Raw genomic sequence first — 27,288 nt, 5'->3', positions numbered from 1 at the left:
TTGGCAGACCCTTGTGTATGGCTACATCTTACTCTTGTTGTCTACTGCATCATAGGGATGAACTGTAATGAACTACAATTTATTTAAGTAGTCCTCTCTTGATGAACATTAATGTTACCAGTTTTTTTCTTTTACTTGCTAATGCTTTAGCAAGAATTACTTTATGTAATATTTTGGAGTAAACTTGCTGCTTTGTAAGTAATAGTGAGCTTGTACCTGTAGGGTACCATCTTAGCAGCATAAAGTAGCTGAAAGAGAGTGAGCATTAAAAAAAGATACTGCCAAATTGCTGTCTAAAAGAGGACCTACTTTTAAGGTCGACGATGGCCTTCTGATAAGTCTTCATACCCCTGGCGAAGGTGGACACAGCATGCCTCTGCCAGGCTGGAGCATGACCTCTTTCCACCCTATTTGATTTCCTGTTTGGAATGGGCCTTTTTCTTCCTGCTGTGGCAGTCCCTTCTGCTTCCTCTGGGTCCAGTTTCCCCTTCAGGGTTATGCCCCCAGATTTTTGCTGTGATATATATTATTCTGGGCTGGGGGAGGGTGAGTCCCATAGTTAGAAGCTGACTGCTCAGACCCTTGCCCCCAGCTGATGGTATCATAGTTCTCCTGGGTAACTGGGAAAAGGACCCTAGTGTTTTACACAGCCTGTTTCTTTTTCTTTTTAAAAAATTTTTTATGAGAGTATAGTTGCTTTACAGTGTTGTGTTAGTTTCTACTGTACAGCAAAGTGAATCAGCTATATGTATACACATATCCCCTCTTTTTTGGACTTCCTTCCCACTTAGGTCACCACAGAGCATTGAGTAGAGGTCCCTGTGCTATACAGCAGGTTCTCATTAGTTATCTATTTTATACATAGTATCAATAGTGTATATATGTCAATTCCAATCTCCCAATTCATCCCACCCCCTCCCCCTTGGTATCCATATGTTTGTTCTCTACATCTGTGTCTCTATTTCTGCTTTGTAACTAAGATTATCTATACCAATTTTTCAGATTCCAAGTATGCATTAATATACGATATTTGTTCTTCTCTTTCTGACTGACTTCACTCTGTATGACAGTCTCTAGGTCCATCCATGTCTCTACAAATGACCCAATTTCGTTCCTTTTTATGGCTGTGTGATATTCCATTGTATATATATGTACCACATCTGTCGATGGACATTTAGGTTGTTTCCATGTCCTGGCTATTATAAATAGTACTGCAATGAACACTGGGGTGCATGTATCTTTTTGAATTATGTTTTTCTCTGGGTATATGCCCAGTTGTGGGATTGCTGGGTCGTATGATAATTCTATTTTTAGCTTTCTAAGGAAGCTCCATACTGTTTGCCACAATGGCTGTATCAATTTACATTCCCACCAACAGTGAAAGAAGGTTCCTTTTTCTCCACACCCTCTCTAGCATTTATTGTTTGTAGATTTTGTGATGATGGCCATTCTGACCAGTGTGAGGTGATATCTCATTGTAGCTTTTTTTTTTTGTGCGGTACGTGGGCCTCTCACTGTTGTGGCCTCTCCCGTTGTGGAGCACAGGCTCCAGACGCGCAGGCTCAGCGGCCATGGCTCATGGGCCCAGCCGCTCCCCGGCATGTGGGATCCTCCCAGACCGGGGCACGAACCCGTGTCCCCTGCATCGGCGGGGGACTCTCAACCACTGCACCATCAGGGAAGCCCCTCATTATAGTTTTGATTTGCATTTCTCTAATAATTAGTGATGTTGAGCATCTTTTCATGTGCCTCTTGGCCATCTGTATGTCTTCTTTGGAGAAATGTCTATTTGGATCTTATGCCCATTTTTTGATTGGGTTGCTTGTTTTTTTGATATTGAACTGCATAAGCTGTTTGTGTATTTTTGGAGATTAATCCTTTGTCACTTGCTTCGTTTGCAAATATTTTCTCCCATTCTGAAGGTTGTCTTTTCATCTTGTTTATGCTTTTAAGTTTATGCTTTTAATTTGCTGTGCAAAAGCTTTTAAGTTTAATTAGCTCCCATTTGTTTGTTTTTATTCTCATTAGTCTAGGAGGTGGGTCAAAAAAGATCTTGCTGCAATTTATGTCAAAGAGTGTTCTGCCTGTGTTTTCCTCTAAGAGTTTTATAGTGTCTGGCCTTCCATTTAGGTCTTTAATCCATTTTGAGTTTATTTTTGTGTGTGGTGTTAGGGAGTGTTCTAATTTCATTCTTTTACATGTAGCTGTTCAGTTTTCCCAGCACCACTTATTGAAGAGGCTGTCTTTGCTCCATTGTATATTCTGGCCTCCTTTGTCATAAATTAGGCGACCATATGTGTGTGGGTTTATCTCTGGACTTTCTATCCTGTTCCATTGATCTATATTTTTGTTTTTGTGCCAGTACCATATTGTCTTGATTACTGTAGCTTTGTAGTATAGTCTGAAGTCAGGGAGCCTGATTCTTCCAGCTCTGTTTTCCTTTCTCAAGATTGCTTTGGCTATTCGGAGTCTTCTGTGTTTCCATACAAATTGTAAAATTTTTTGTTCTAGTTCTGTGAAAAATGCCATTGGTAATTTGATAGGGATTGCATTTGAATCTGTAAATTGCTTTGGGTGGTATAGTCATTTTCACAGTATTGATTCTTCCAATCCAAGAACATGGCATATCTCACCATCTGTTTGTGTCATCTCTGATTTCTTTCATCAGTATCTTATAGTTTTCTGCATACAGGTCTTTTGTCTCCCTAGGTAGGTTTATTCCTAGGTATTTTAGTCTTTTTGTTGCAGTGGTAAATGGAATTGTTTCCTTAATTTGTCTTTCTGATCTTTTGTTGTTAGTGTATAAGAATGCAGGAGATTTCTGTGTATTAATTTTGTATCCTGCGACTTCTTATATCTCACTGTTATTGTTTCCAGGGACTGCTTAATATTTAACTTCAGAGGCTTGGGCCCAGGTTTATGGGGACTTTGTTGTTTGGTAATTGGATGGCCATGCACTGGACCATCAGCAGAGCTGGTTGGGAGGGATATTAATGGGACCCTGTTAATGAAATGGCAATTAAAATTCTTTGGACATTTTGTTCACATCAGTCTGCCAAAGCTGAGCTGAAACCCTCCAGCCATGGGATGGAAAAGCCATCGAATTTCACGTGTTTGTGGAGAGAAATGGCCTTTTTTTTCGATTGATGGAGTCATTTGAGACCATGGAATGAAGTAATTAAACTAAGGGCAGCAAAAAACTTTGACAAAGCATTTTAAAACACACGAACCTCTGACTCACTGAGGGTCATCTTGTGAAATTGCTGCTTCCAACTTGGCATCATAAAGGAATAATGGTGGTGATGATCATGGTGGGAGTTTCTACCATTTCTGAACACTTGCAAGGTGCCAGGCATGGTGCTACACACTTCATCACTATAAGAGGCCACATAACTATCAGAAGTAGTTATTACTTTCCCAACTTATAGATGAAGAAATGGAAACCCCAGAGAAGTTTAGTAACTTGCTCCAGATCACATAGTTTGTGAGTGGCAATGCCAAGATTCATAATGAGGCTGTCTCCAGGGCCTGTGCTCTGAGCCCACTGTTTATTTTCACATCTTCCCAGGCCAGTTCAGCCTCTCTGTCCATGGCGGTTGCCTCACTCCTACCTCTGCTTCTACCTTGAAGGTGGCAAGTGAAGTATTAGTGCAGACGCAGGTATTTTCTGTTGTTAGTTGTTCTACTTGTTGGGATTTTAGGAAACTTCCCTGTTCCTTCCATACTCTGGAGAACAGGGAACTTTGTTGTTGAATCAGTAGCACTGATAACTGGGTAGTTTTGATATAGCCCTTTGCTCTGTGTGTGTGTGATAGAGAGAAAGGGGAGGTACAACATATATACTTCTGGAATTAGGTCGACGTGGAAAGAGAGCTTGTATCCCACCATCCCTGGGAGAGTGGAGTCAGTGAAATTTAGAGTCTGAGGGCTGGTGGTCGTGACCCCTTGTAGGAAGAGGTCAAGGTAGATCTGTGTTACTTCTCTGTGGGAGCTGAGCCTTCTCCCTGGAGCAAGGAAACTGTGGGCCTTGAAAGCCAAATATTGATTCAAGAAAGCTTACCTTTGCCCTCCCAAAATAGGATAATGGAGAGAGAAATTTAAATCAGCTGTTTTCTTTTTTTACCCTGTTAAAATGTTTTGATTCTGTTTGTGTGTCCACCTGTGTCAGCCATTCATTCCTGGGGGCATGATCAGTGGTTCCATTCAGAGGCACTCATACCTTTTATGCTGGGGCCACTGGCCCTGGAATAACTGGGTTCATTTCGTCTCTGCAGGTCAAAGAAGTCATAGATGGGTTATTGTCTGGGCTTGTAGCTTAGTTGAACCTGATCAAAGGCTTAGGTTTATTTCATCCCATCAAGAGGGAGAAATGGACTTGGGACTTGCTTGAGAGGTTGCCTGAGCCCTAGGCAGTCCTGAAGAATGGACAAGGAAGCGCAGTAATTGCAGAGCTCAACATCTGCAGACATTGTCCTGGACACTGAGGATTCACATTCACACAGACAGACTCAAATGAGACAGACCCTGCCCTCATGGGACTCATAGTCCCAGTATGAGAGGAAGACCTCAGGTGGTAAGACAGGTTGACTAGCAGTATGAACATTTTAATTTCCTATTTGGGTGGCTTTGGGAACACAGAAGAATATCACGGCATCTAGCCTGGAAGACAGGTGGATTAGAGAAAGATTTCAATCCAAGGGTTGGGTCTGAGATTTGAATCCAGGTCTGATGCCAAAATGTTTAGAACACTACTACTAAGATATTTTTTAAAGAAATATCTTTAGATTCCTGTTTCTTTCTCTCTCTGCAGTATCCCTAAGAGGGATTCTTAGGGTGCTCTGATGTCTATATTGAATTTTACCAAAATGGCCTGCTCAGGACAAGTTTTTATTATCTTGAGGACTATAATACTTATCAGAATGTTGTTATTATATTCAGATAGCCTTAATTTCAAAACCTGGCTCTACCACTTTACTGCCGTATGATACTAAGCTCATAACTTAGGCTTTCCAAGCCTCCATTTCTCCATCTGTAAAATGGAGATATTGATATTCACTTCAGCTGGGCTTTTGGAAGATATAAGTGACATAATATATGTAAAATACCTAGTACAGTGTTAGCTGTTTTTAGGAAAAGCCATTAACTTTCTCCAGGCCTGCTTCCTTGAAAAGACCCAAATATGCCCCCTTTCCTAGGAATGTGCCACCCAATTTCCTCTTCCTTTCAACATTGGGAAGATATGCGTGTGTTGCTTGCCAGGGAAAGGATTTGCAGTTGTCTGGTGCCCCTCCCCTTCTCCAAAATTTCTCATCCAAATGGACAGGAACAGATCCATTAATGTTTCATTAATCAAAACTTGGATTGTTTTTTTTTTTTGGAGAAGGAAGGCTTTATTATTATTTGCAGCAAGTAGGGAGAACCCTGGAGATCTTTCCCAAAGCAGTGTTTCCAAAACTTGGATTTTTAAAATATTTATAATAATACTTTTTATTTGAGTACAGAGGGGAAATAAAGAGCTATCTTTTAATCCTGAAATTCTAGACTTACATATTTGTGACCAAACAGTATCTATAAATTTGTATTCTGCATTTTCTCTTAATGTTATGATTTTTTGTTATTATTATAATCTCTTAAATCATGTTTTCCCTTTATATTCCATAAGCAAAAACTTAGTCAAATGAAGAGAAAAATTAAATACCTAATAACTTAACTCACTATTTCCATTCCAAAACTTGGATCCTAAACAGTGTTTGCTACTTGTAGTGAAGCCTGGTTAATTGGGACTCTCAGTCAGAATGGTTAATTAATTGACTTTTTTTTTTTTCCTGTTTATACTCCTCCCTAAAGGAAAAAAAAGCAAAAAGACAAGAAAAGTTAGAGTTTATTTTGGAGAGTCCCCCTTCAAGGGGCTAGCCCATGGTTGAAAGATACTACACCCCTGCATATTTCACCCATCCCCCAAGATTGAGCCTTGCCTGTCTCTCCTGCATCTCTGGGAGCCTGGCACAGGATGCTCTATACATATTTGTTGGATGAATGAAGACACAGCCTACCCTCTAGCTAGACTGAGCTATTGCTGTTCTCTAGTCATGCTCTGAATTTGCCTGCTTTTATTTAACTTGGAGTGCCTCTCCCAGTCACGGCCCTGTGGACTTTGGGTTGAAGTTGCTGGTGCCTTGTTTTACCCTTTTGTAAGCCAGTGGCCTCCTTGTAGGCATCGGCTCTGCTTTCTTCATTTTTGAAGAAACACTGTATTTGGCACATGTATGAACAGTTATTGAGCACTTACAATGGTCTCAGGAAATGTGAGTTACATATATTTGCTTATCTAATGCCCATAACACCTCTATGAGATAGGTGCTATTATTCTCTCTATTTAATAGATGAGAATACTGAAGCCTTCAGTATTCTCATCTGAAGAAATTGAGTAACTTATATCACTAGAAAGTTTGTGGAACTCAGTGGAATAAAGTGGGTCTCTTAAGACCTTTGAGGTCCACAGCCTTGCCTGCAGGACCTGCAGTCTCAAAGGATGACTCTGATGCTGCAGAAACGCTTCTCTGTTGGAAAGCAGTCCTGCCCACAGAACTGGACTTCGTGACTCAGGAACATGGGCGCATAATATTCCTCCTTCATTTCTAAAGAGTTTCTTATAGATCTCAAAATGGGCTAATACATAGTATCATTTTTGAACTTCAAAACAACCTGGAGACTGAGGTCAGGCATTACCACCCCATTTCATGATTCAGGAAGCCAAAGCCTGGAAAGAAGTGACTGTAAGAGGTGGAGCTGGGACTTGAACCCAGGTCTTCTGATTGTTAGCCACAGTTTGTCACTACATTCTCCCTTAACACATTCACAGCAAAGCAAAACAAATTTTAAAAAAGCTCCAAACAAACAAGTGTTAAAGGTAGAAGCTGATTCTCAGGGCGGTATCTTCTGGTAGCATAGTGGGTTCTTTCCAGGAAGAGGCTGGGAAGAGCGCTGACTTGAGTACAAAGTCTTCTGGGGAGCTCCTGTCTCCCAGGAAACTGAGTTAGCCAGAGCATCCTGTTCCTGTTTTTTCTGTCCTGTTGTGTCTTGAGTGTTGCTAACAGAAAGGGGGCTCTGGTCCCCAGACTCTGGGCCCTGTGTCCTCAGACCAAAGGGGGAAGGGAAGGAGTTTTTGTCTGGGCCCCTTCTTTGTGTCCCCCTGTTCATGCCTCGCAAATCTCCTGGATCTCGGGGTGCCAGCCCTGGGTGAGAAGCTCCTGCCCAATACCTCCCTTGTTGCCTCCTCCCCACCAGATGCTCCTTCCTGGGAGGATTTCTGAAGGTTTTCAGTGGGAGGTTCCTGATGGGCAAATAAGCAGCTGACTTCAGAGAGAAGGGACCCAGATTCACATCCTGCAATGCCCCAGAGTGTGAGAGATGGGGAGGTGTGGGGGGCTGACTACTTCCTGCCTTGGTTTATCTTTGAGGACTTCTGGTTTGTTCACCAAGTCACCTAGGGTACACATCACTGCACTTCTATTTTCTTCCTTTTCAAAACCCAAGCTCATCTACTTTTGGCTTTCTGAGCTCTGAGGAAGAATTCCTTACAGCTCAGAATTTTACTTTCTCACCTCCTCCTGTTCTTTTCACTCCTCCAAATGTTAGGTTTTTCAGTCAACCAAAGATAAAGGTGGGAAGACCAGGTATGGCTCTGGGCCACAGGGATGTAGGCACTGGTTTGCCTGATTCACCTGCTGAGCTCAGCCGAGGCTGGTCCACAGAGCCTCCCTGCCTTATACTTTGTCAGTTTTCTCTCTGCTGTTTCTTGGGTGTTGCCAACACATTGGGAGACTCTGGTCCAAAGACTTCTTGGGCTAGAAAGAGTGTATAGGGAGAATCCTGTTACTTTCCAAGCCTCCAGGCCAAGAATGAATTCCCATTGTCCAAAGAAGATTGTTTACTTGCTTTTATTTTAAAATCTTTAGTAATGGACACTTTAAAAATAACTATCTAGTCTTAAATATTCCCATAGTTAGGGAGGTGTTTTGAATGTCATACTTAAAATCTATGCTTTAACTAAAGGCTTTATTCTGTTGACATATAGAGAAGTAAGACCAGCTTCTTACGTTTTGACAGCTGCTTCCGTTTGTAAAAGATCTGACTTTTAAATTTGTCTTGTCTTGTACAAGCATCCCTGAGCCTCAGGACGGGTGAGCTTTAATAGTGGCTTCAGTTATATCATTAGGCTGGTGGGGAGAAAGTGGGGAGCCCTCTTTGTCCAGTGAAAGATGGAAAAGATTATTTATAACTCAGTCATTGAGAGTAAAGTATTAACATTTAGGGAATCTGGATGAAAGGCATACGGGAATTCTTTGGATCTGAAATTCTTACAACATAAAAAGTTAAAAATGATTTTTGCAAGAAAATTATTTAAACCTTAAGTTCTTCATTTGTTTGGTTTTTAAGAAGTTGATGAGTGTGATTGGCATGCTCTGATTTTCCTTTTCATTGTGCAGCTGCAGCAGAGTTGATGTTTCAGCAGCCTCCCAGGCATGGAGGGACTCAGAATCTCACTCCAGGAGCCAGCCAGGCCAAGTGGGGGTTGGGGAGCTTCTGGAATTATCCAAGAAGCTCTCAGGGCAGAGCGGGACCACCACAGAAGGAAGGGGAGGGGCCTGGAGGGCAAGGAGCACAGATGCTCCTGGGGCGATGGTGCAGGATTGTGAGAACCGAGGAAGGAGCAAGGTATGGGGCAAATGACAAAGGACGCTGTGACCTCCAGAGTCTGCTACACCAGGAACTGTCAGCCCTTGGGCTGGTTCACTTGGAAGGAACTTGCAAAACACGTTCTCAATTCCTCTCTCATCAGAGCATGGGAGGGAGTGAGACGTGGTTTTTACCTCCATTGTACAGATGGGGATACTGAGACCCAGGGAAGAGATGCCATTGGCTCAAAGACACAACTCATAAATGACAAAGCCAGGACTTGAATCTAGGTCCTTCTTTCTGAAGTGCATGCTCTTTCACTGGCAAATGCCTCTGTAGTAGCAGGATGGCGGCCTGGGCGAATGTCAGGGTAGGAATTGTCCTTGGCATTTCCCTTGTGTGGTCCTCGGGCCTGTGAGTTTTATCTTGTTCTAGTTGTCCCCGAACTCCCCTCCATCTTATAGCCACTATAGGCTCAGCCGCTGTGGACTGTTCCCAGTGGTGGTGGTGCCAGCCATGTTGGTGCCACACCTGGACAAAAGCTTAGTTGAGCCTCCTTGTGAACCAGATTCTCACTATAGCAGGCTTGACTTGGGCAAGATGGGATGAACCCTTCTGCCAGCCTTCTAATGTTGACTTCCTACCAGAACCCCCAGAGACTTTGAGCCACACAGCAGTTCTGACCCACTTTTGTTTGGCTGAGCTGCAGGTGGCACCGTCTGCAACTCTGCCAGCCTGTGCCTTGAGGGGAAATGAGCTCGATTAAGTAGGCAGGCCCCTGTGAGGCTTCTCTGCAGCACCATTATTAATCTCATGGAGCATGGAAAAAATATAACCTCGCATCTCTCTGCCCCGTTTTCCTCTGTGATGATGTTCAGGACAGAGGGTCACGCAGGGGGATGCCTTTGCTGCTGAATTAAGAGGCTGGTTTCCCTCCAGCCAGGATGTCTGCCTTTCTCTCTGCCTCCTGCCTCCCCCAGAGCTCCCAGGACTCTGCTCTGAATCCCACAGATTGTCATGGCCTTGGTTCATGGAAGGGCAGGAGTGTGTTATAACTTTGTTTTCTGAACTTCTGCTTTCTTTGGAACAGAGCAGCACTTTCCAGAGGTGATGCTGGGGGAAGAATTTCTTAGCCTAAGTCTGGACCAGGTGTGCAGCTTGATATCCAGTGACAAGCTGACCGTTTCTTCAGAAGAGAAGGTATGACATGGCCCTTCTTTGAACCAGGAGTCCTCTCGTGAGGTGGTCATGGGAAGGACTTGTGGTTCAATGAGACCTTTTCTCTTTTTCAAATAAAAAAAAAGATCTTATTTTTTTGTCCCTTTTTTTTTTTTTTTTTTTTAAAAAAAAAAGGCTTTCTGGCCCACGACTGCTACATTCACTTTATGGACCCTTTAAAGAAGGAGTAATGGTGATGATGATGATGATGGCAACAAAGCTGCCTCCCTTTTCTTTTTTTTGCCTCCCTTTCTTAAGCGTTTATAGTTTGCCAAGCCCTGTGCTAAGTGCTTGATGTTCTTCAGTTCACTCAGCTTTCACCTCAGCCTGTGAGGTGAAGCAGGCATCACTGTTGTCCTCACATTACAGATGAGGAAACAGACTCAGAGGATTTAATTAGCTTGTTCAAGGTCACTCAGCTGGTTTGCATGTCATCTGGTCTTAACCATAGTCCCACACAGCCTCTTGTGAGTATCACTGAGCATTTAAGCCAGAGCATACCTTTGGGGAACATCTACTCCGATAGGGAATTGGAATTTTTACTGATGAGGAAACCGAGCCCCAGAGAGGGGATAGAAACTGCTGAAGGTCACACACAGTTTTTCGGTGGCCAAGCCAGGACTAGAACCCAGATCTCCTGACCCCAGTCCCCTGACTCACTGACCACACACCTCTTCCTCTGTGCTAGAAGCTTGACTTCTGCCCCTGCTGTAGCTGATCTGTGACTGCTGATCTATCCTACTTCCCAGCCTTCCTCATCTCTGACCCTATGCTAGGAATATTCTCTACTTCCCTCTTCACCTGGTTGAATTCCCAAACAGTTCAGATTTTTCTTCTACCAGGAAGAATTTCTTTACTCCAGGAGATTCAGTCTACTATACTGGAAATAACATACGCTTCCATGTTGGCCACTGGGGTCCAAATCTCATCTCTAGTATTTACAAATCAGTTATGTGACCTTGGGCAAGATATTTTGCTTCTCCATCTACTTCCTCATTTTGTAAAGTGTGGGTAGTAATAGAACATGTTCCACAGGGTGGTTGTGGGGATTGAATGGGATAAGGTATATAAAATGCCTAGTACAGTACCTGCTGCCTAGTGGGTGCCTAGTCAGTGTTAGCTGAATTGATTATTGACTGTGCATCTGGAATTAATCCCTTTTGCCTCTGGGATAACACTTAACCTTGTTCTGCTTTATATTGTAGTTAGTTCTGAGCTGGTCTTACCTCCTCCACTCACTTGTGAGTTCCCTGATGGTAGGGACCACACCTTACTCACCTCTGCAGCCTCAGAGATACTCAATAAATGTTTCTTGAATTGTCCTAGTCCAATCTCAGCATCCAAGCTTGAGGCCCTTTCCTGAGGGAATATTCAAGGAAAAGCCCTTGAGAAGGATTTTATGTTGGAGATGAGAACTGCATCCAAAGGTACATGTCCAGAGAATGGGTGTGAAATTCACAAGCCCCTGCCTGTTGTCCTGCAAAAGTCTGATCAAGAAGAAAAGCAGTTGTCAGTTGGAACGATGGGCTATCCTGAGACTTCAGGGGGATCCCCAGAAGGTGACTGGCACAAGCTGGACTCTCCCGTAGGCTTAGGGAGGTCTCTGCTTCCATTAGCTGATGTGAAACAGCACCTCCAGGGGAAAGGATGCTTCTGGCCAGGCCACAGGCCCCTTCCTGCCCCAGCCTCAGAAATGGACAGGCTTTCCTCGCTTCTTGCTAAGCTTGTGTACTTTCTTCTCTGCACTGTGCTACCAAATTGGCACAATTTGACGGAATGAACCAGTCATTTGGCTCTGTGAATGTTGGGCTGTTGGCCAGTTTAGGGTCTGCTTGATCATGTCCTCAAGTGTAGTTTGAGAAAATGGAAGCAGGCACATAAGTAGCAGGATTTGAATCAACTTAGGGTGTTGGATTGAGAGGGAGACCCTTCGATCTTAAATTCATCCTGGCCCATCCTTCTCTGAGATCATAGTAAGTTTTAGGTGAGGGCTTATCTATGCGTGCTATGCCAGGACAGAGGTGGAGGTGGGTTGTTAGTAGGGAGGGGCAGTATAGTGCCCTGGAAACCACTTGGGTTTTGGACTTGGGCAGGACTGGTTCCACACTCAGCTTACTGACCGTATGACCTTGAGAAGTCACTGGTTTCTTTGAACCATAATTTACTTACATGTAAAACTGAAATACTAAGAGTGCCTCCCTTATAGAGTTGTCACGAGGATTAGAGATAATGGGTGAAAAAAAATCAAATACGGTGTTTGATAGGTGCTCAATAAATGGCAGCTATCATTGTAATGATCACAGTTCTCTCTTTGGAGGTACCAGTGATAATGGTAATTGTATTGATTTGCCATTGGTAATGGTGAAACAAAGCATGGTGTTAATTGCATCTTTCCAGAAACAAAGAAACATGACAATAGATGTACACTCTTAAAACTTGTCTATAGTGACTTTCATTTATTCATATGCTTACATATGGGTTCCTCTTTCTGTAGAATCAGTTTGGAGTGTAGGTATTTTTCACATTATTGATGTTGTGTATCATATTTGGTTCTCAGAAGTTATGTGTAATTCAGAGTTATGTGATGCTTTCAGAAAGTATATTACTCATGATCTTGAACCCTTTGGTATGTTTAAGGTTAGCTATGTAATTTTGAGTCTTATTAATGAATAGTAGGGTTTGGCCTGCATTTTCTCTTTGGCAAAACCCATATATTTTTTTTCCCCTTAATTGCTCACATATTGCTGGAAGTTAAATAGCTGGAAGCTTTTGACAATTAGATGTTTGTCATTTGAACGCTAGCCCTTAAGGCTTTGAAAATTCTGTGATCTGTTCCAAGAGGTTTGGTGATTTCTACTCCCTTTAATTACATTGCGTGTGATAGGCATAATCGCTTGCATGCATAATAGCTTTTTCTTGCGATATAGTGAAAATTTTTGAGTGTATTTGAAGTAGTATCAGGGAATCTTCATTTAAGTTAAAATCCAACTGATTTAATGTTAACATTTGCAGAAAATTCAGTTGCGTCGGCAGTCAAATGACCTGTGTTCAGCGAAATTTACACTTGAACCACAGTATCAGTTATATTATGACTTACTTCTCTACCAGCAGCCCACAGGTTTCTTTCAATGTATATTATAAAATGCAGCCAGGTTTCAGATGCATCTTAAAACTATGCATCTTAAAATAGAGGAAATGTAGTATCTTACTATTAATGATGACTTTAAGTGTCTGTGGCTGGGCCCAGGCAGCTTGCTTGTTGGAAGTTTGAAAGTATGGGTTCTGCGGCCAGAATAACTGAATTCAATCCTGGCTCCACTACTTTAACAAGCTGAGTGATCTTGGGCCAGTTATTCATCTCCTACCAGAATGTATACACCATGTATAGTCAGGAATTTTGACTATCTTATGGTTGCTTCTAGAGTGGTGTCAGGTCCATGGTAGATACCAAAAAATATTTGTTGAAGGAATGAATAAAAGAATCTAAGTCTCAGTTTTCTCATCTGTGAAGGCGGGTAATGATAGTGTAGTATCTATCTTATAGAGCTCTTCTGAGGATGAAATGAGGTGATACATGTAACCATTGACTGGGGCCTTTCTCAAGGGGAAGCTCTTCCCGGGTCCCATATTGGTCTGGGTGGTTGGTGTGACCTGCGGCTCTGTGCCAGGCAGGAGCTGAGGTGGTAGCTGTCTCTGGGTCGCCAGCACCCCCAGCACCATCTGGGCCTCTCTGAGGGCTCAGGTGCTGTTCTTCCACCAAGAGCACTTGCTTTTGCCCACGACTCATCCCCTTCACTACGCTCAAGCTCCTTGAGGGCTGTGAGGGTACCTTAGCCATCTCTGTGTCACGCACAGTCCTGACACAGAGCCCTGGGAGGCACTAGGAGGTGCTCAGCAGACGTTCCCCGAGGGAGTGAAGAGGCAGACTGGGGCTGGGCTCTGCCCTGAGCCAGCTGATATTATGGGGATAATTTTAATATTTTTCCAGAGAATAAGGAGAAATGTGGGAACTAGAGGTCGGAGGGAGGCATGGATCTTTGCCATTTTCTCTCCTGTTTTTCCTCCGTGTGGTTTTTGTTTTAAAATTCCTGTTGTTTGAGAGAGGACAAGTGGATGTGGTAGGAATCACAAAATCACTAGTTCTTTGGTTAGGACTTTCCTCCCCTCTCCCCTGCTTACCCCTGCCCAGTGAGAGGGAAAACACAGAGAAGCAAGCCCCTCCCAGGCACCCGATTCTTTCCTATGGGAGGTGTCGCAGGGTTAGAGCTAACCCTGTGAGCAGAAAGCCTGTTTTTTGCATACGCTTTGAGACACGAAGTTCAGCTGTCACCATGGGCAGCCTCATTGACCCAGGGGCAGGATAAGCAACCTTCCAGGACAAACACACTGCAAGGAGAAGAGATATGACTCCTACGTTCTCCTGCAGTTTTGCCACCGAGTTGCTGGTTATTGGACTTTTCGGAATCTTTGCTTTCCTAGGTGGTAAATATCTTTCTACTTCTCAAGAATTCCATGCCTTCTTATGAAACACTATTGAGGCTTCTCAGAGTAAGAACTAACGGGGAAATGGCCACATGTTAGATACAGGTCAGGAAGGAATTGGTTGAGTTTCTTCAAAAAATTAAATTAGTGCCAAGTATGTGTTATAATGAGAAGAACAGGTTAGTTTCTCTCTGCATGATCACATTTTTATGTACTTTTATCTCCTAAAACTCTCATCAGGGGACAAATTCTGATATTTTATCTCCTGGAAGGGATTGGACCTTGTCTCCTGGGATCATTAGTGTTGCAGGCTCTCCTGTCTGAATGCCTAGCCTCTCCCGCCAGCACCGGTGGTCGGTCTGGGGTGTGGGCAGGAGCTCCTCAGCCGGTAGGCTGGGCTTCAGTGCTTGCTGCTGAGGCATCATCCAGCGCCCAAAGAAGTACATCCCGTGCTTAGGCCGAGCTGTTGGCAGCCCTGCCACACTCTGAGGTCAGCATTCGAGTTGCCAAATCCTCAGCCTGCAGACAATGATGTGGCCTGGGCCCCTGAGTCAGTGTTACCCTTCTTACTGCTCTCCTTTGGAGAGCACAGTTCAGTAAGTGCCTATGACGGGCGGGAGTACCACCACGCTAGGACCAAAAATCTATCTTGGCTGCTCACTGTGACTATTTCACACATCGTTGAAAAAAAGCTCGGAGTAAGTGAGCTTGGAGTAAGCTCAGAGACATGAGCAAATGCAAAGTGCACGGTTCAACTTTGTACAAAGTGCAACACCCACAAAGCCAGCACCCAGATCAAGGAACAGAGCTCCAGGCCTTTCCTCCCAGTCACTGCCCCCCATCCCGAGACGCCAAGCTACTATTCTGACTTCTCAGTAGATCAGTTTTGCCAGTTTTTGAACTCTGTATAAATGGAATCCTGGTGTGTGCATGCTTTTGTGCCTGACTTCTTTTACCCAGCATACTGTTTTGCATATCATTTCTAATGCATACAACGGCTCTCAAGGCCATTTGGAGAGGAGGAGACTAAGGCTTATTGACAATAGACAGCTCTGTGATTTGAAGGTGACTGTATCTGCCACCCAGGCCCCTGGTCTTTATTAATGAACCCCCACCCCGATGGGGAGACCCTTACTCATTACTGTTCAAGAGCTTGTTGGGAGTTCCCTGGTGGCCTAGTGGTTAGGACTCTGGGCTTTCACTGCCATGGCCCGGGTTGAATCCCTGGTTGGGATCCCGTGAGCTGTTGGACCTTTCCCCTTGCCAGTGGGCTCCCCCCTTTACTCAGTGTGCGGGAACATCTGGCTTGGCTGTCTCAGTGACTTAGGGGGTGGGGTAGAAGGATCAGGTTCATCTGGTATTTTCTGGCCAAGGCTTGTGCTTATGTTGGAGGTGTGACCCGAGGACGATGAAATCCAATTTCCTCCATCTCCTTTCCACATAGCAACCTCGTAGCACTCAAGAAATTGGTTCTGGAACATGAAGCGGTGAGGAAATGATGCTATTTCTTGGTCTAAAGGTGAAACCCTAAGCGTGCCGTGTGGGCAGCCAATTATTTCATCCTGGGGCCCATGAAAAGTATTGTCATCTGAGTAGACATCACCCTGTCTCATGATTGAGGCCACAGGGTCTCTGCTTAGATTTTACAGACCAGGGGTTGACACAGTTTTCCTTTAAAGGGCTAGACAGTAAATATTTTAGGCTTTTGTGGGCCACAGAGTCTCAGTTCAGCTCTGCTGTTGAAGTGTGAAAGCAGCCATAGATGATTTGTCATGAGTGAGTGTGGCTGTGTTCCAGGGAAATTTTATTTACAAAAACAGGTGCATGTGGCCTGTTGGCTGAGGTTTGCCAGCTGGGTAGCTGCTGAGAATAACGGGTAAGAGCCTGAGCCCTGGAGATGGGCTTGTGTGGGCCCAGCCCTGCTGCTTTCTGCCTCTGGACTTGGATGAGTCAGTCAATAAGGGGCAGGAGTGTCTACTCAGTGGCCGTCAGGAGAGTCCATGGTTACAGTGTCTCTGGGGAGTGTGGCTCAGGGCCTGACACAGCATGGACATGAACTGCTGCTGCTGCTACCTGTTGCCCCTTTGCCTTGGCCAGTCCTTTGATGGCAGGGGCCGTTGGGAGCGATTTTAGGCACATAGGCTAGTTGGAAGTTTATTTGCTTATTTTCCAAGCATGACGTCTAAATGAAAAAAATATGCGGCCTTCTCTAACTGCTGAGAAGGTCACCGTTGCTGCCGAGTGCTGTGGCTTTCACAGCTGAGTAGGTAAACAGTGCAACTGAGTGGAACCAGTTAGACAAGTCAAGCCAAAAATAAAGATAAGGTTAAATATCAACGTCATTAGACTCAGCCTGCTTTGCAGCTTTTATAGCAAAGACTAAGCTGGTTCACAGGGAAGGGCGTGATCAGTAAATCCTACCTACTCAAGGCCTTGCAGTTCATTCTTCATGAAAGCTTTCTCAACCAGTCACCTGGCATTGTGCTCAGCGGCAGGAAGTGCAGAGACAGAGCTGGTATACTTCTCACCCTGCAAGAGTTACAGTCCAGTAAAGGGAAGTGGAAGGAAGTGTGGGTAACCACAGTGCAGGGCAGGACAGAACCATGGCTGCTCACCTCCTAACACAGCAAAAGCAAGGAGTCTCCAGCATCCTTTGGTCTGTGGCCTGGCTCTGCCCTCCCCACCAAGATACCAGCCTCTGCTTCCCCAGTCCTGCTGTCTGTTCCAGCCTGCTTACGTGCTTATTCTGAACTCATTTGTCCATTCATTCATTAAAACATATTTGAGTGTGTGTTATGCGCCAGCAAGTAAGACAAGGTCCCTGTTTCAGGGATCTTAAGGGCTACTTGAAGAAACACACAGCTGTTTACAAAATAATGTGATAAGGGTGAGACACATAGCTCTGTGACAGTTAATAATTAAAAAAAAATGAACTAGACAAGGAGAATTTCCATGGTGTGTCTATGTTTGTACACATATAGGTTATTTTATATAGAAAGGGTAGCAAACTATACATACATACTGCTCCTTCCCTTCTGTTCCATTCCACTCATCTCTCTTCCCTTCCCTTCCCTTTCTGACGGATTCCTTCCTGATATCTTGTTCAATCTGAGTATGCTTAGCCTGACTTAAGTATATGTTTAGGAAATAGGGCCAAAGCATTATTAACATATCAATACACACAAAAATATAGTTAGGGTAAGAAAAATTGGAGGTTTTTTACCCACCCCGGGAGATATAGCTTTCAACTTTGAATTTTGAAATTGTAAATTTTGTTGTAGGATTGAGATCAAATCGAGAAATTAATTGAGAACAATCAACGTTATACCACGCGGGAGATAGCTGACATAGCTCAAAATATCCAAATCAAGCACTGAAAATCATTTACACCAGTTTGGTTGTGTCCTTTTCTTCTCCCTTCCACTTTTTATTTTGAAAAATTCCAAACCTATACTAAAGTTGGAAAGAATGAACATTCATATACTCTTTACCTAGATTCACCATTTGTTAACGTTGTGCTTCACTGGCTTTCTCTTTCTCTCTCTCTCTATTTAATCTTTTATTTTGCTGAACCATTTGACAGTAAATTGCAGACATCATGACACTTTACCCCTAAGTATTTTAGCTTGCACCTCCTAAGAACAAGGAAATTCCCTTTTCTAGCCATAAACCATTATCATACCAAAGAAATATCTAGTCAGCATTCAAATTTCCTAACAGTCTCAGAAAAAGTCTTTCATGGTTGTTTCTTTTTAATCCATGATTCAAACAAGGATCATGCCTCCCATTTAGTTCTCATGTCTCTAAGTCCCCTTAATCTGGAACTATCTCCCTGCCTTTTTTTTTTTAAGTGGTTTTCATAATGCTAACAGTTTCGAAGAATCCAGGACACCTGTGTTGTAGAGTGTTCCACACATGGAGTTGTCTGATTGTTTCCTCACTATAAGATTCAGGTTAAACATTTTAGAAAGAATACTACCTAGGGGATGCTGATTCCCTCTCATTAAATCACATTCAGGAATGTATTGGGTTGGCCAAAAGGTTCGTTCGGTTTTTTCCATAAGATGGCTCTAGTAGCACTTAGTTTTTTGTTTTTCTTAAGATTTATTATTTATTTATTTTTAAAATTTATTTTTGGCTGCATCGGGTCTTGGTTGTGGCACATGGCATGTTTGGTGAGGCATGCGGGATCTTTCATTGCAGCATGTGGGCTCTTTGCTGCGGCGCGTGGGCTTCTCTCTAGTTGTGGCATGTGGGTTTTTTTCTCTCTCTTTAGTTGTGGCACACGGGCTCCAAGATGCGTGGGCTCTGTAGTTGTAGCGTTCGGGCTCCCGAGCATGTGGGCTCTGTAGTTTGTGGCACGCAAGCTCTCCAGTTGAGGCGCACAAACTCAGTAGTTGTGATACGCAGGCTTAGTTGCCCTGCAGCATGTGGAATCTTAGTTCCCTGACCAGGGATCGAACCCACATTCCCTGCATTGGAAGGCGGATTCTTTACCACTGGACCACCAGGGAAGTCCCACTTAGTTGTCTTTTAACTTCATTTGAAACAATTTTGTTAGATTGTATTGTGACAGCTGTCATATTTGCATGCATTAAAAAAAAGAAGACATCAAAATTGGTGAATTTTTGTGTAGCCATTTTAATATTGAAGATGGAAGGAGAAAAGCAACATTTTCAGCATATTATGCTTTCTTATTTCAAGGAAGGTAAAAACCAACTGAAACGCAAAAAAAAGGTTTGTGCAGCGCATGGAGAAGGTGCTATGACTGATCGAACGTGTCAAAAGTGGTTTGTGAAGTTTTGTGCTGGAGATTTCTCGCTGGATGATGCTCCACGGTTGGGTAGACCAGTTGAAGTTGATAGAGATCAAATTGAGACATTAATTGAGAACCATCAATGTTGTATTACGTGGGAGAGAGCTGACTTATTCAAATACCCAAATCAAGTGTTGAAAATCATTTGCGTGAGCTTGGTTGTGTTCATTGCTTTGATGTTTGGGTTCCACATAAATTAAGTGAAAAAAACCTTCTTGACCACATTTTTGCATGTGATTCTCCACTCCAATGTAATGAAAACGTTCTGTTTTTAAAGCAAATTGTGATTGGCAATAAAAAGTGGATACTGTACAATAACGTGGAATGGAAATGATCGTGGGGCAAGTGAAATGAACCACCACCAACCACACCAAAGGCCGGTCTTCATCCAAAGAAGGTGATGTTGTGTATATGGTGGGATTGGAAGGGAGTCCTCTATTATGAGCTCCTTCCGGAAAACCAAACAATTAATTCTCACAAGTACTGCTCCCAATTAGACCAACTGAAAGCAGCATTCAACGAAAAGCCTCCAGAATCAGTCAACAGAAAATGCATAATCTTCCATCAGGATAATGCAAGACCACATGTTTCTTTGATGACAAGGCAGAAACTGTTACAGCTTGGCTGGCAAGTTCTGATTCATCAGACATATTCAACAGACAGTGCGCCTTCGGATTTCCATTTATTTAGGTCTTTACAAAATTCTCTTAATGGAAAAAAATTCAATTTCCTGGAAGACTGTGAAAGGCACCTGGGACAGTTCTTTGCTCAAAAAGATACAAAGTTTTGGGAAGATGCAATTATGAAGTTGCCTGAAAAATGTCAGAAGGTAGTGGAACAAAACGGTGAATATGTTGTTCAATAAAGTTATTGGTGAAAATGAAAAATGTGTCTTTTATTTTTTACTTAAAAACCGAAGGCACTTTTTGGCTAACACAATAATATAAATTTGTCCTATTTATTAGTGGTGCTGACTTTGACCACTTGTTAAAGGTGGTATCTGTCAGATATACCCGTTTGAAGCACCCCCACTCTCCCCATGTAATGAATAAGTAATCTGTCAGGTGACACTTTGAGAACCGTGAATATCTTTTTTCCCAACAACTTTTCACCCAATGATTTCAGCATCTATGGACGGTCTTTGCTGAATCAGTTATTACATTGGTGGTTGCAAAACAATGTTTTTCTTATTCTGTCATCCCTTTTACCTTATTAGAAGACATTTTTCTGGGAAGAGCAGCCCTTCCCACACTTTCTAAAGTGTCCTTACGGACTCATGGACTCTTTTTTTATTCTTTGGGTTATGATTCATTACTATCCTTTTCTTTTAACTAAAAGTATTTTAAATTGAGGTACGATTTACACCCAGTGAAATGTATAGATATTAAGTGTAAAATTAGATTCATTTTGACAAGTGCCTGTGCTTACATAGCTCCTGCCCTATCAAGATAAAGAACATATCCATTACCAGAAGAAGTTTCCTTTGGCCCCTTCCCAGTCAGCGCAGAACTGATTTCTTCATTCTTCTTTTTGATGTTTAAATTGTCCCAGACGTCGGCAGTGAAAAAGCGCCATCTAGCTCGCTCTGTGTCTGTTCGTCGTGTCCCCCTTAATCTTTGAGCACTTTCTTGCTTTCTGGCGCAAGAAAGTGTTTTGTCTTATTACTACTTGTTATTGTTATTATTGTTTTTTAAGAGCTGAAAATATCCCATGGTATCGATACTAGTTTAATAATTTCTCCACTAGTGGATTTTGGATTGTTTCCTTTTTTATCCTGTTACAAAAACGCTGCAGCAAACATCTTGGAACACATATTCTTGCACCACTTTTGTGAATGTTTTTGTTGACTAGAGCTCTAGAAGTGATATTTCTAGGTCAAAGATATGCACATTTGAATTTTTGATTGATATTGCCAAATTCTTCCTTCCCTTCTTAAGCCGCGTTAGTTAAGTTTCCATTAACAGTGGTGGTTTCCCTGCTGTCTTACCAACATTGAAGTTTATGTGTCTCTGTGTATATGGTGGTACAGAGTTTGAATTTGAACTTAACCTTGAGTAAGGCAAACATCCAAACCATAGATTCCCCTTTTTGCTTCGAAGCCCCATTTTGATTTGTATAGAAATGAAATCTCTCCTCAAAGGAGAGATTTGACCCAAGGAGAAATTTTTGCCATTTTCTGTCATTCAGTGTCACATTCACCATTACAGCCAGCTTTTGCAGAGGATATCTTTATTGTTTTTATTCTGCATTAAATGAACATGGGAGATAGATGAAGAGACGGGGGTGTGTGATGGGTATGATGATATTGCCCCCAGGGCTTCTGGTCCTCTTGGACGGTCTTTGTAAAATTTGGTTCAGTTACTGCTCTGTATTTCTACCCTGAGGTAACTATTGGAATTGATTTTTGTTTTGCGATGAACCTTGATGATTCTGTGTTTGGGGTAGCAGGTTTTTCTTAGCGTACCTGTGTGTGTGTGTGAGAGAGAGCACTCTCTGACGTCAGATAGTAGAGACTTTGTGTTTTTGTTTTATTTTAAGTATTAAATTTAAAGGTGTTTACATTAGCCTAAACACCTTTGTGGATGACTTGTAACTTTTCTTTCTTTTTTCAGGTTGAGGAAGTTGTTTGAAAGCTGTTTAAAGTTAATGCCTCTTTGCAAAAGTTACCTATGTTGATTTTCCTTACAGGTATTTGAAGCTGTGATTTCATGGATCAATTATGAGAAAGAAACCCGTTTAGAGCACATGGCAAAGCTGATGGAACACGTCCGTCTCCCTCTCTTACCGAGGGATTACCTTGTCCAGGTGAGTGCTATGTGAAGAACCAAGCGCTTCCCTGCTCACCCAGGCCTCCTAGGAGTAGCAGTGGGCAACCCCGGTTGTATGGAGTGGTGAGTTTCCTGGGTCCTTTCTGTGGAGTGAGGGCACCAACCCACTGGGTTCAGTGTGAGGCATGGTAGTGTAAGGTTTGAGGATGAGACACTAAGGTTTAGTTCCTCCTCTTCTACTTCTTAGCTTTAAGCCTCAGTTTCTTTTTCCCTAGAAGGGAAATTATACTAGAGCCCAGCAGGGTTGTTGTGAGGACCAAAGGAGCTGTAAGGATGCGGTTCAGGTGTTAGCATGGAGCTGGGGATGACACATGTTCAACAGAAGTTATTAGCTGTTTTTGTTGTACAGAACTGAAGCAAGAAGGGTCATTTCCATCATGTTTCTATGTTCCCTTCTTGCCTTCGTGTTAGGCAACTTGGGGCCCAATTCAGGACTGTAAAAACCAGCTCTTCGCAAGTGCCTGGAATACATACTGCGTCTGCTTCCTCTAAAACATGGTGCCACATATTTTCTCATTTAATCCTTGTAACAACCCTGTGAGCAGAGGTTAAAATACCCTTTTTACAAATGTGGGCTTTGAGGCTTACGGAGGTTGGGATTTATCTGGAGTCACCAGCTAGTAAGTGGCAGGGTTAGGATTCAAATCCAAGTCTGTCTGGCTCTAGACCACCCACCTTCCCTAAGCAGGCGCCACCTTTAATACTTTCTCTTCTGTTTGTATATTTTACATGACTTAACTTTGTAGTGTCAGTGGCATTAGATGTTTTCCAGGCAGGCAGAGGATAAAACTTAAATAGACAAATAACAAGTGCCAAGGCAGTAGGCCAGCCCTCAGCCGTCCTCAAGAAGTCCCTGGGAGGAATGGCAGATGTGAAGCCGGGATAAGAGTAGGTTCAGCAGCCCAGCAGCTGAGCTCCGTCACTTCTTGACCGTAAGACCCTGGGCGAATCCTCAGCCTTGCTAAGCCTCTGTCTTCTCATCTGGTGAAAATAGCCCCTGCCCTTATAGGGTCATTTGGGGATAGAATGAGATAAACCATGTAAAAGCCTACAACCCTGTGTTCAGTGATGTCTCTATGGTCTTCACGACCACTGCTACCGTTGGTAGTAGCGGGAGAGAGTATCCTTACCAGCACTTATAGTCTTCATCTTGTGGTGCTGTTGATCACAGGCCTCAGGAGTCAGTGGAATGGTCTCTGAATCTCTGAACCTCAGCCCTCTTCTCAGGGGCCGGGGCGTATATTCTCAAGCCTTCATACATGTCCTGCGTTTTACACTTTGGATGGTACCACTGCCACCTGGTGGCCGCACATCCTTCGTGTAGGAGAGGCCCCCTCAGCAGAGGCACCGAACCCACCTGAGCTCCCCGTGTCAGAGCCAAACCTCCCACTATCCTGAGTGGGGCCTGACCACTGGTGAAGGCGGACATCTGGCCTCCAGTGCAGTCTCACTTTCACAAGGAGGAAGGGCGGCTTGTGGACTTGGGTTCCGAAGAAAGCTAAAGGGGCTTCAGATACCCCTGCGCACAACCTCCGTCAGGTACCCACAATGGAAATTTAATGAAGACTTTAGGAAATAGTTCCTGGGTTATTAGGGCAAGGTCAGGTTTAGATCTGGAGAAGGAGGAGCTCAGAGACAATGTGCATGAGAACTGTTGTGTGGGACTTTTTTTTTCAGAACACCTCTGGAAGGAGATGTTTCATTAACACTCATTTTCTCCAATAAAGATGTTAAAAAACAACAACAACCCCCTCCCCGCAAAAAACCATTCATTTGACCTTGAAACGTCAAACTAGTCTAACCACTGGGGATGGCTGATGGTAGAGGAGGAGGCTGAGAGGAAGGAAAGCTCTGGGAAGACCTGTACCAACACTGACTTCTGGGGGAGTTGTTTTGTTGTTGTTGTTTTCTTTTAATAGCTAACCTTTTTTAGGCTTTTATTAAATATTTACAAATATTGTGCCAAGTGTATAACATGCCATATCTTATTTAAAAATTTGTCCTTGTGATAAAATATGTACAATATAAACTTCATCATGGTAACCATTTTAAGTGTACAGTTCAGTGGCATTAATTGCATTCACTGTGCTGTACAACCATACCCATTTCTAAAACTTTTTCATCATCCCAAATTGAAACTCTGTACCCATGAAGTACTAACTCTCTCAGGGAGCTTTTCATTCAAGCCGAATGAGTTCTTTGGGAGAAGTAGCTACTCATGCATTTTTCCTTCTTCCCAAGCTTTTAAAGAGATCCTCTCCCACCCTTTTTCATTTTTAACTGACCCCAAACGTTTATGATTTGTCCCTACCTGCCTCAATCCCTCAGTAGGAGGGAAAAAAACCTTCCAAGAAAACGGAGTGTCCCTGGGGATAGTCTGTGGGGAAGGAGGTGTCCAGAGGTAACAGAGGCGCCCTCACTGATCCTTCTTTTCCTGCCATCTCCAACACTACCCAGCAGGTGATGGCCCTGGCCGCATTCCCATTCCTAGTTACAGGTGGGGGACCCAGGAGCGGCTCAGCCAGGCCTGTGCATGACAGCTTGAGGACTGAGATAATTGAGGTGGGGAGGCCCTTCTCATTCTCTGACTGGACCTGAGGGCCTCTGGGTCAGAACCCTTGTCTTGTGCATCATTTTCTCCCCGGGGTCCAGCACTGAGCTGCCCAGCCAGGAGACATTCAATCACCGTTAGCTGCTGAATGGAATTGACCTTGCCAACAGCTCCCAAACACTCCAGCAAAGAAGACATGAAGTAGCCTCTGAAGACCACACTACCCCTTACAGTTATGCCACGTAGCAATCTGACCTGTGCCCAAGGGTGGAGATTTGAGAGTCAGAGTACCAGCATGGTTCATCCTTAGCTTTGCTTATGAAATATTTAGGCCCACACTTGATGAGCACCTGCTTAAGTCCTTGGCTCTAGAATAAGGCATGAAGAAGCCACAGCCCCAGCTTAGATGCAGTCCAAGTGGAGGTCAGTTGGTGGGACTTTTGTGTAGGACATTCTTTCTGCTCTGATACCACTGCTTTGTTGGAGAGTGCCTCACTGGACACTTCTCCCTGAGGCTTGCACTCTAAGATAATGAATATGAATTCTTCTTCTTGAATATCACCTTATTATACCCAGTGCCTCCAAAGGTTGGCCGATGCATCCCACCGTCTTCCTCTTTCCCTCCCTCTCCTTCTCTCAAATATCTGGCCATTTGCCTTAAACATTATAATACATTCTAACCAGAAGGCATGTGGAAAGAAGCTTTAGGGACAATCAGTTGTCTTTGTTTTGCATAATCTCGTTAAGCCTATAAACAAACAAACAAACACAACCTATGAGGTTGTGGGGGACTTTAATATGCCCATCTTACATCTTACAGATGAGGAAACTGAGGATCAGAGGAGTTAAGTGGTAGAGCTGGGATTTGTATCCCTGCCTGCTTGATGCCAGAGCTTAATCACCTGCTCCATTGTTCTCTTGAGATGCAGGAGGTGGGCACTAAGCTGTAACTCTGTGGACCTTTGTCTTAGGGTCTGAGATGGTGTGGTATGGGAACGAATGAGTATGAGAGTACAGGAATGACTCAGCCCAGGGAGATGGCTTGGGAAATGGGGCCGAGTTCTGCACCAGGATCACCTATGGGTTATTACCTCTAGACAGTTGAAGAAGAAGCTTTGATAAAGAATAACAACACCTGTAAGGACTTCCTCATCGAGGCCATGAAATATCATCTTCTCCCTCTGGATCAGAGGCTCTTGATTAAAAACCCAAGGACGAAGCCCAGGACTCCAGTTAGCCTGCCCAAGGTAAGCCCCAGCCCAGTCACTGCCAAGAGTTGGAACTGTGATCTGGGAAAATGGCCTTGTACTCCTGTCTCCAAGTCTCTCCTCACCCATGGCTGCCCTGCATCTCGGTTGTATTTACCGCCTAGGAGATGGAGTCTGCTGGTTCCTCGTGAATCTGCTGGTACCTCTCTCTTCCGGGGTCTTCCTTTCCTAAGGGTTTCAAGGTAACCTTCACTGTCACCAGGAAGGATTGTGAATAACTCAGGTCTCTTTCTTCTTCCCTTCCTGTTTTACACCATGGTTTGGGCTCTGTTTCTTTTGGAAGCAGAGGAGTAGCTGGGTGGGTCTTGACGTAGTGATGGCCACAGCAGTCCTCTTTCTAGGCCATTCTTTGAGTCAGAACAGTCCTAGTCTGGTTTCTCCCCTCATCACAGAGCCACAAAGGACAATTAGGGCTGCCAGAGGAGAAAGGGGCCCTTAAGGAGTCCTACAGGTAAGGAAGTGGGGGAAAGATGGGGGAAATGAGAGCGTGTGAGGGGGCAGGCAGGGGGAGGGAAGGATGAGCGTAGGAGGGGACACCATGATGGAAGGTCTGTGCTGGGTACTGGCTCTCTGGTTCCCTGCAAGTCCCCTCCCCTCCTTGGTCCTCAGGTTCCTCACATGTAGAATGAAGGATGCTGCACTAGATGGTCTCTCAAGGCCTTTCTACCTTGGCATTCGAGTCGTCTTTCCAGGATCCTAACATGAAGTCTAGGGGGAGGTCCCAGCCAACCCAGGAGGAAGGGTAGAGGAGAGGAATGAGTCGTGTTGGCTCATCCACTACAATTAGGCAGCACCCAGGGATTCCTTGCCTTGTCCTTCTCTTCCTCTTTGCGGTTGGCTGCCTTACTCCCACCTGCTGCTTCCAGGAAGGGTTTCACGGGGCTAGAGAAGCATGTTGTCCAAGACCAGATATTTGGATTTTCCGAGGTTTGCTTCTCTCCACTCTGCTCTGTGACCCCAGATCATGGAGAACATAGTGGTTGCAATGTGAACAAAGGTTACAAATGTCCCAGATAATAATATAAGCAGCTGACATTTATTGAGTACTTACTGTGTGCCAAGCAGTGAGCTGAAGATATCGTATAGAAAGTAGAGGCAGTTATCCTAGTTCAGGAAGGAGGAAACTGAGGATCAGAGAGATTAACTGACTTGCCCAAAGTAAACACAGCTAATGTGGTGGAACCAGGGTTTTTTTGGTTTTGTTTTAATAAATTTATTTATTTTTGGCTGCGTTGTGTCTTCATTGCTGCGTGTGGGCTTTCTCTAGTTGCGGTGAGCGGGGGCTACTCTGTTGTGGTGCGTGAGCTTCTCACTGCGGTGGCTTCTCTGGTTGCAGAGCACGGGCTCTAGGTGCACGTGCTTCAGTAGTTGTGGCACGCGGGCTCAGTAGTTGTGGCGCATGGGCTTAGTTGCTCCGCGGCATGTGGGATCTTCCCAGACCAGGGC

At 43.9% G+C, this 27,288-nt stretch overlaps 1 protein-coding gene across 5 annotated transcripts in view; it reads left to right on the top strand.

Annotated features, from left to right (window-relative positions):
- KLHL3 (kelch like family member 3) overlaps nucleotides 1–27,288 on the top strand; it is a 110,049-nt gene that overhangs the window by 53,507 nt on the left and 29,254 nt on the right. For all 5 annotated transcript variants that reach the window (XM_060296248.1, XM_060296249.1, XM_030869540.2 and 2 more), the window contains 3 exons: nucleotides 9,770–9,879; nucleotides 21,884–22,000; nucleotides 25,672–25,821. In XM_060296248.1, the coding sequence (XP_060152231.1) occupies nucleotides 9,770–9,879; nucleotides 21,884–22,000; nucleotides 25,672–25,821 (377 nt within the window). The remainder of the gene's footprint in view (nucleotides 1–9,769; nucleotides 9,880–21,883; nucleotides 22,001–25,671; nucleotides 25,822–27,288) is intronic.

This window comes from Globicephala melas, chromosome 3, assembly GCF_963455315.2.
Source record: "Globicephala melas chromosome 3, mGloMel1.2, whole genome shotgun sequence".
Lineage (NCBI taxonomy): Eukaryota > Metazoa > Chordata > Mammalia > Artiodactyla > Delphinidae > Globicephala > Globicephala melas.
Note: the sequence above shows the minus strand (reverse complement) of the source record. Positions and strands in the feature narration are given on the sequence as shown.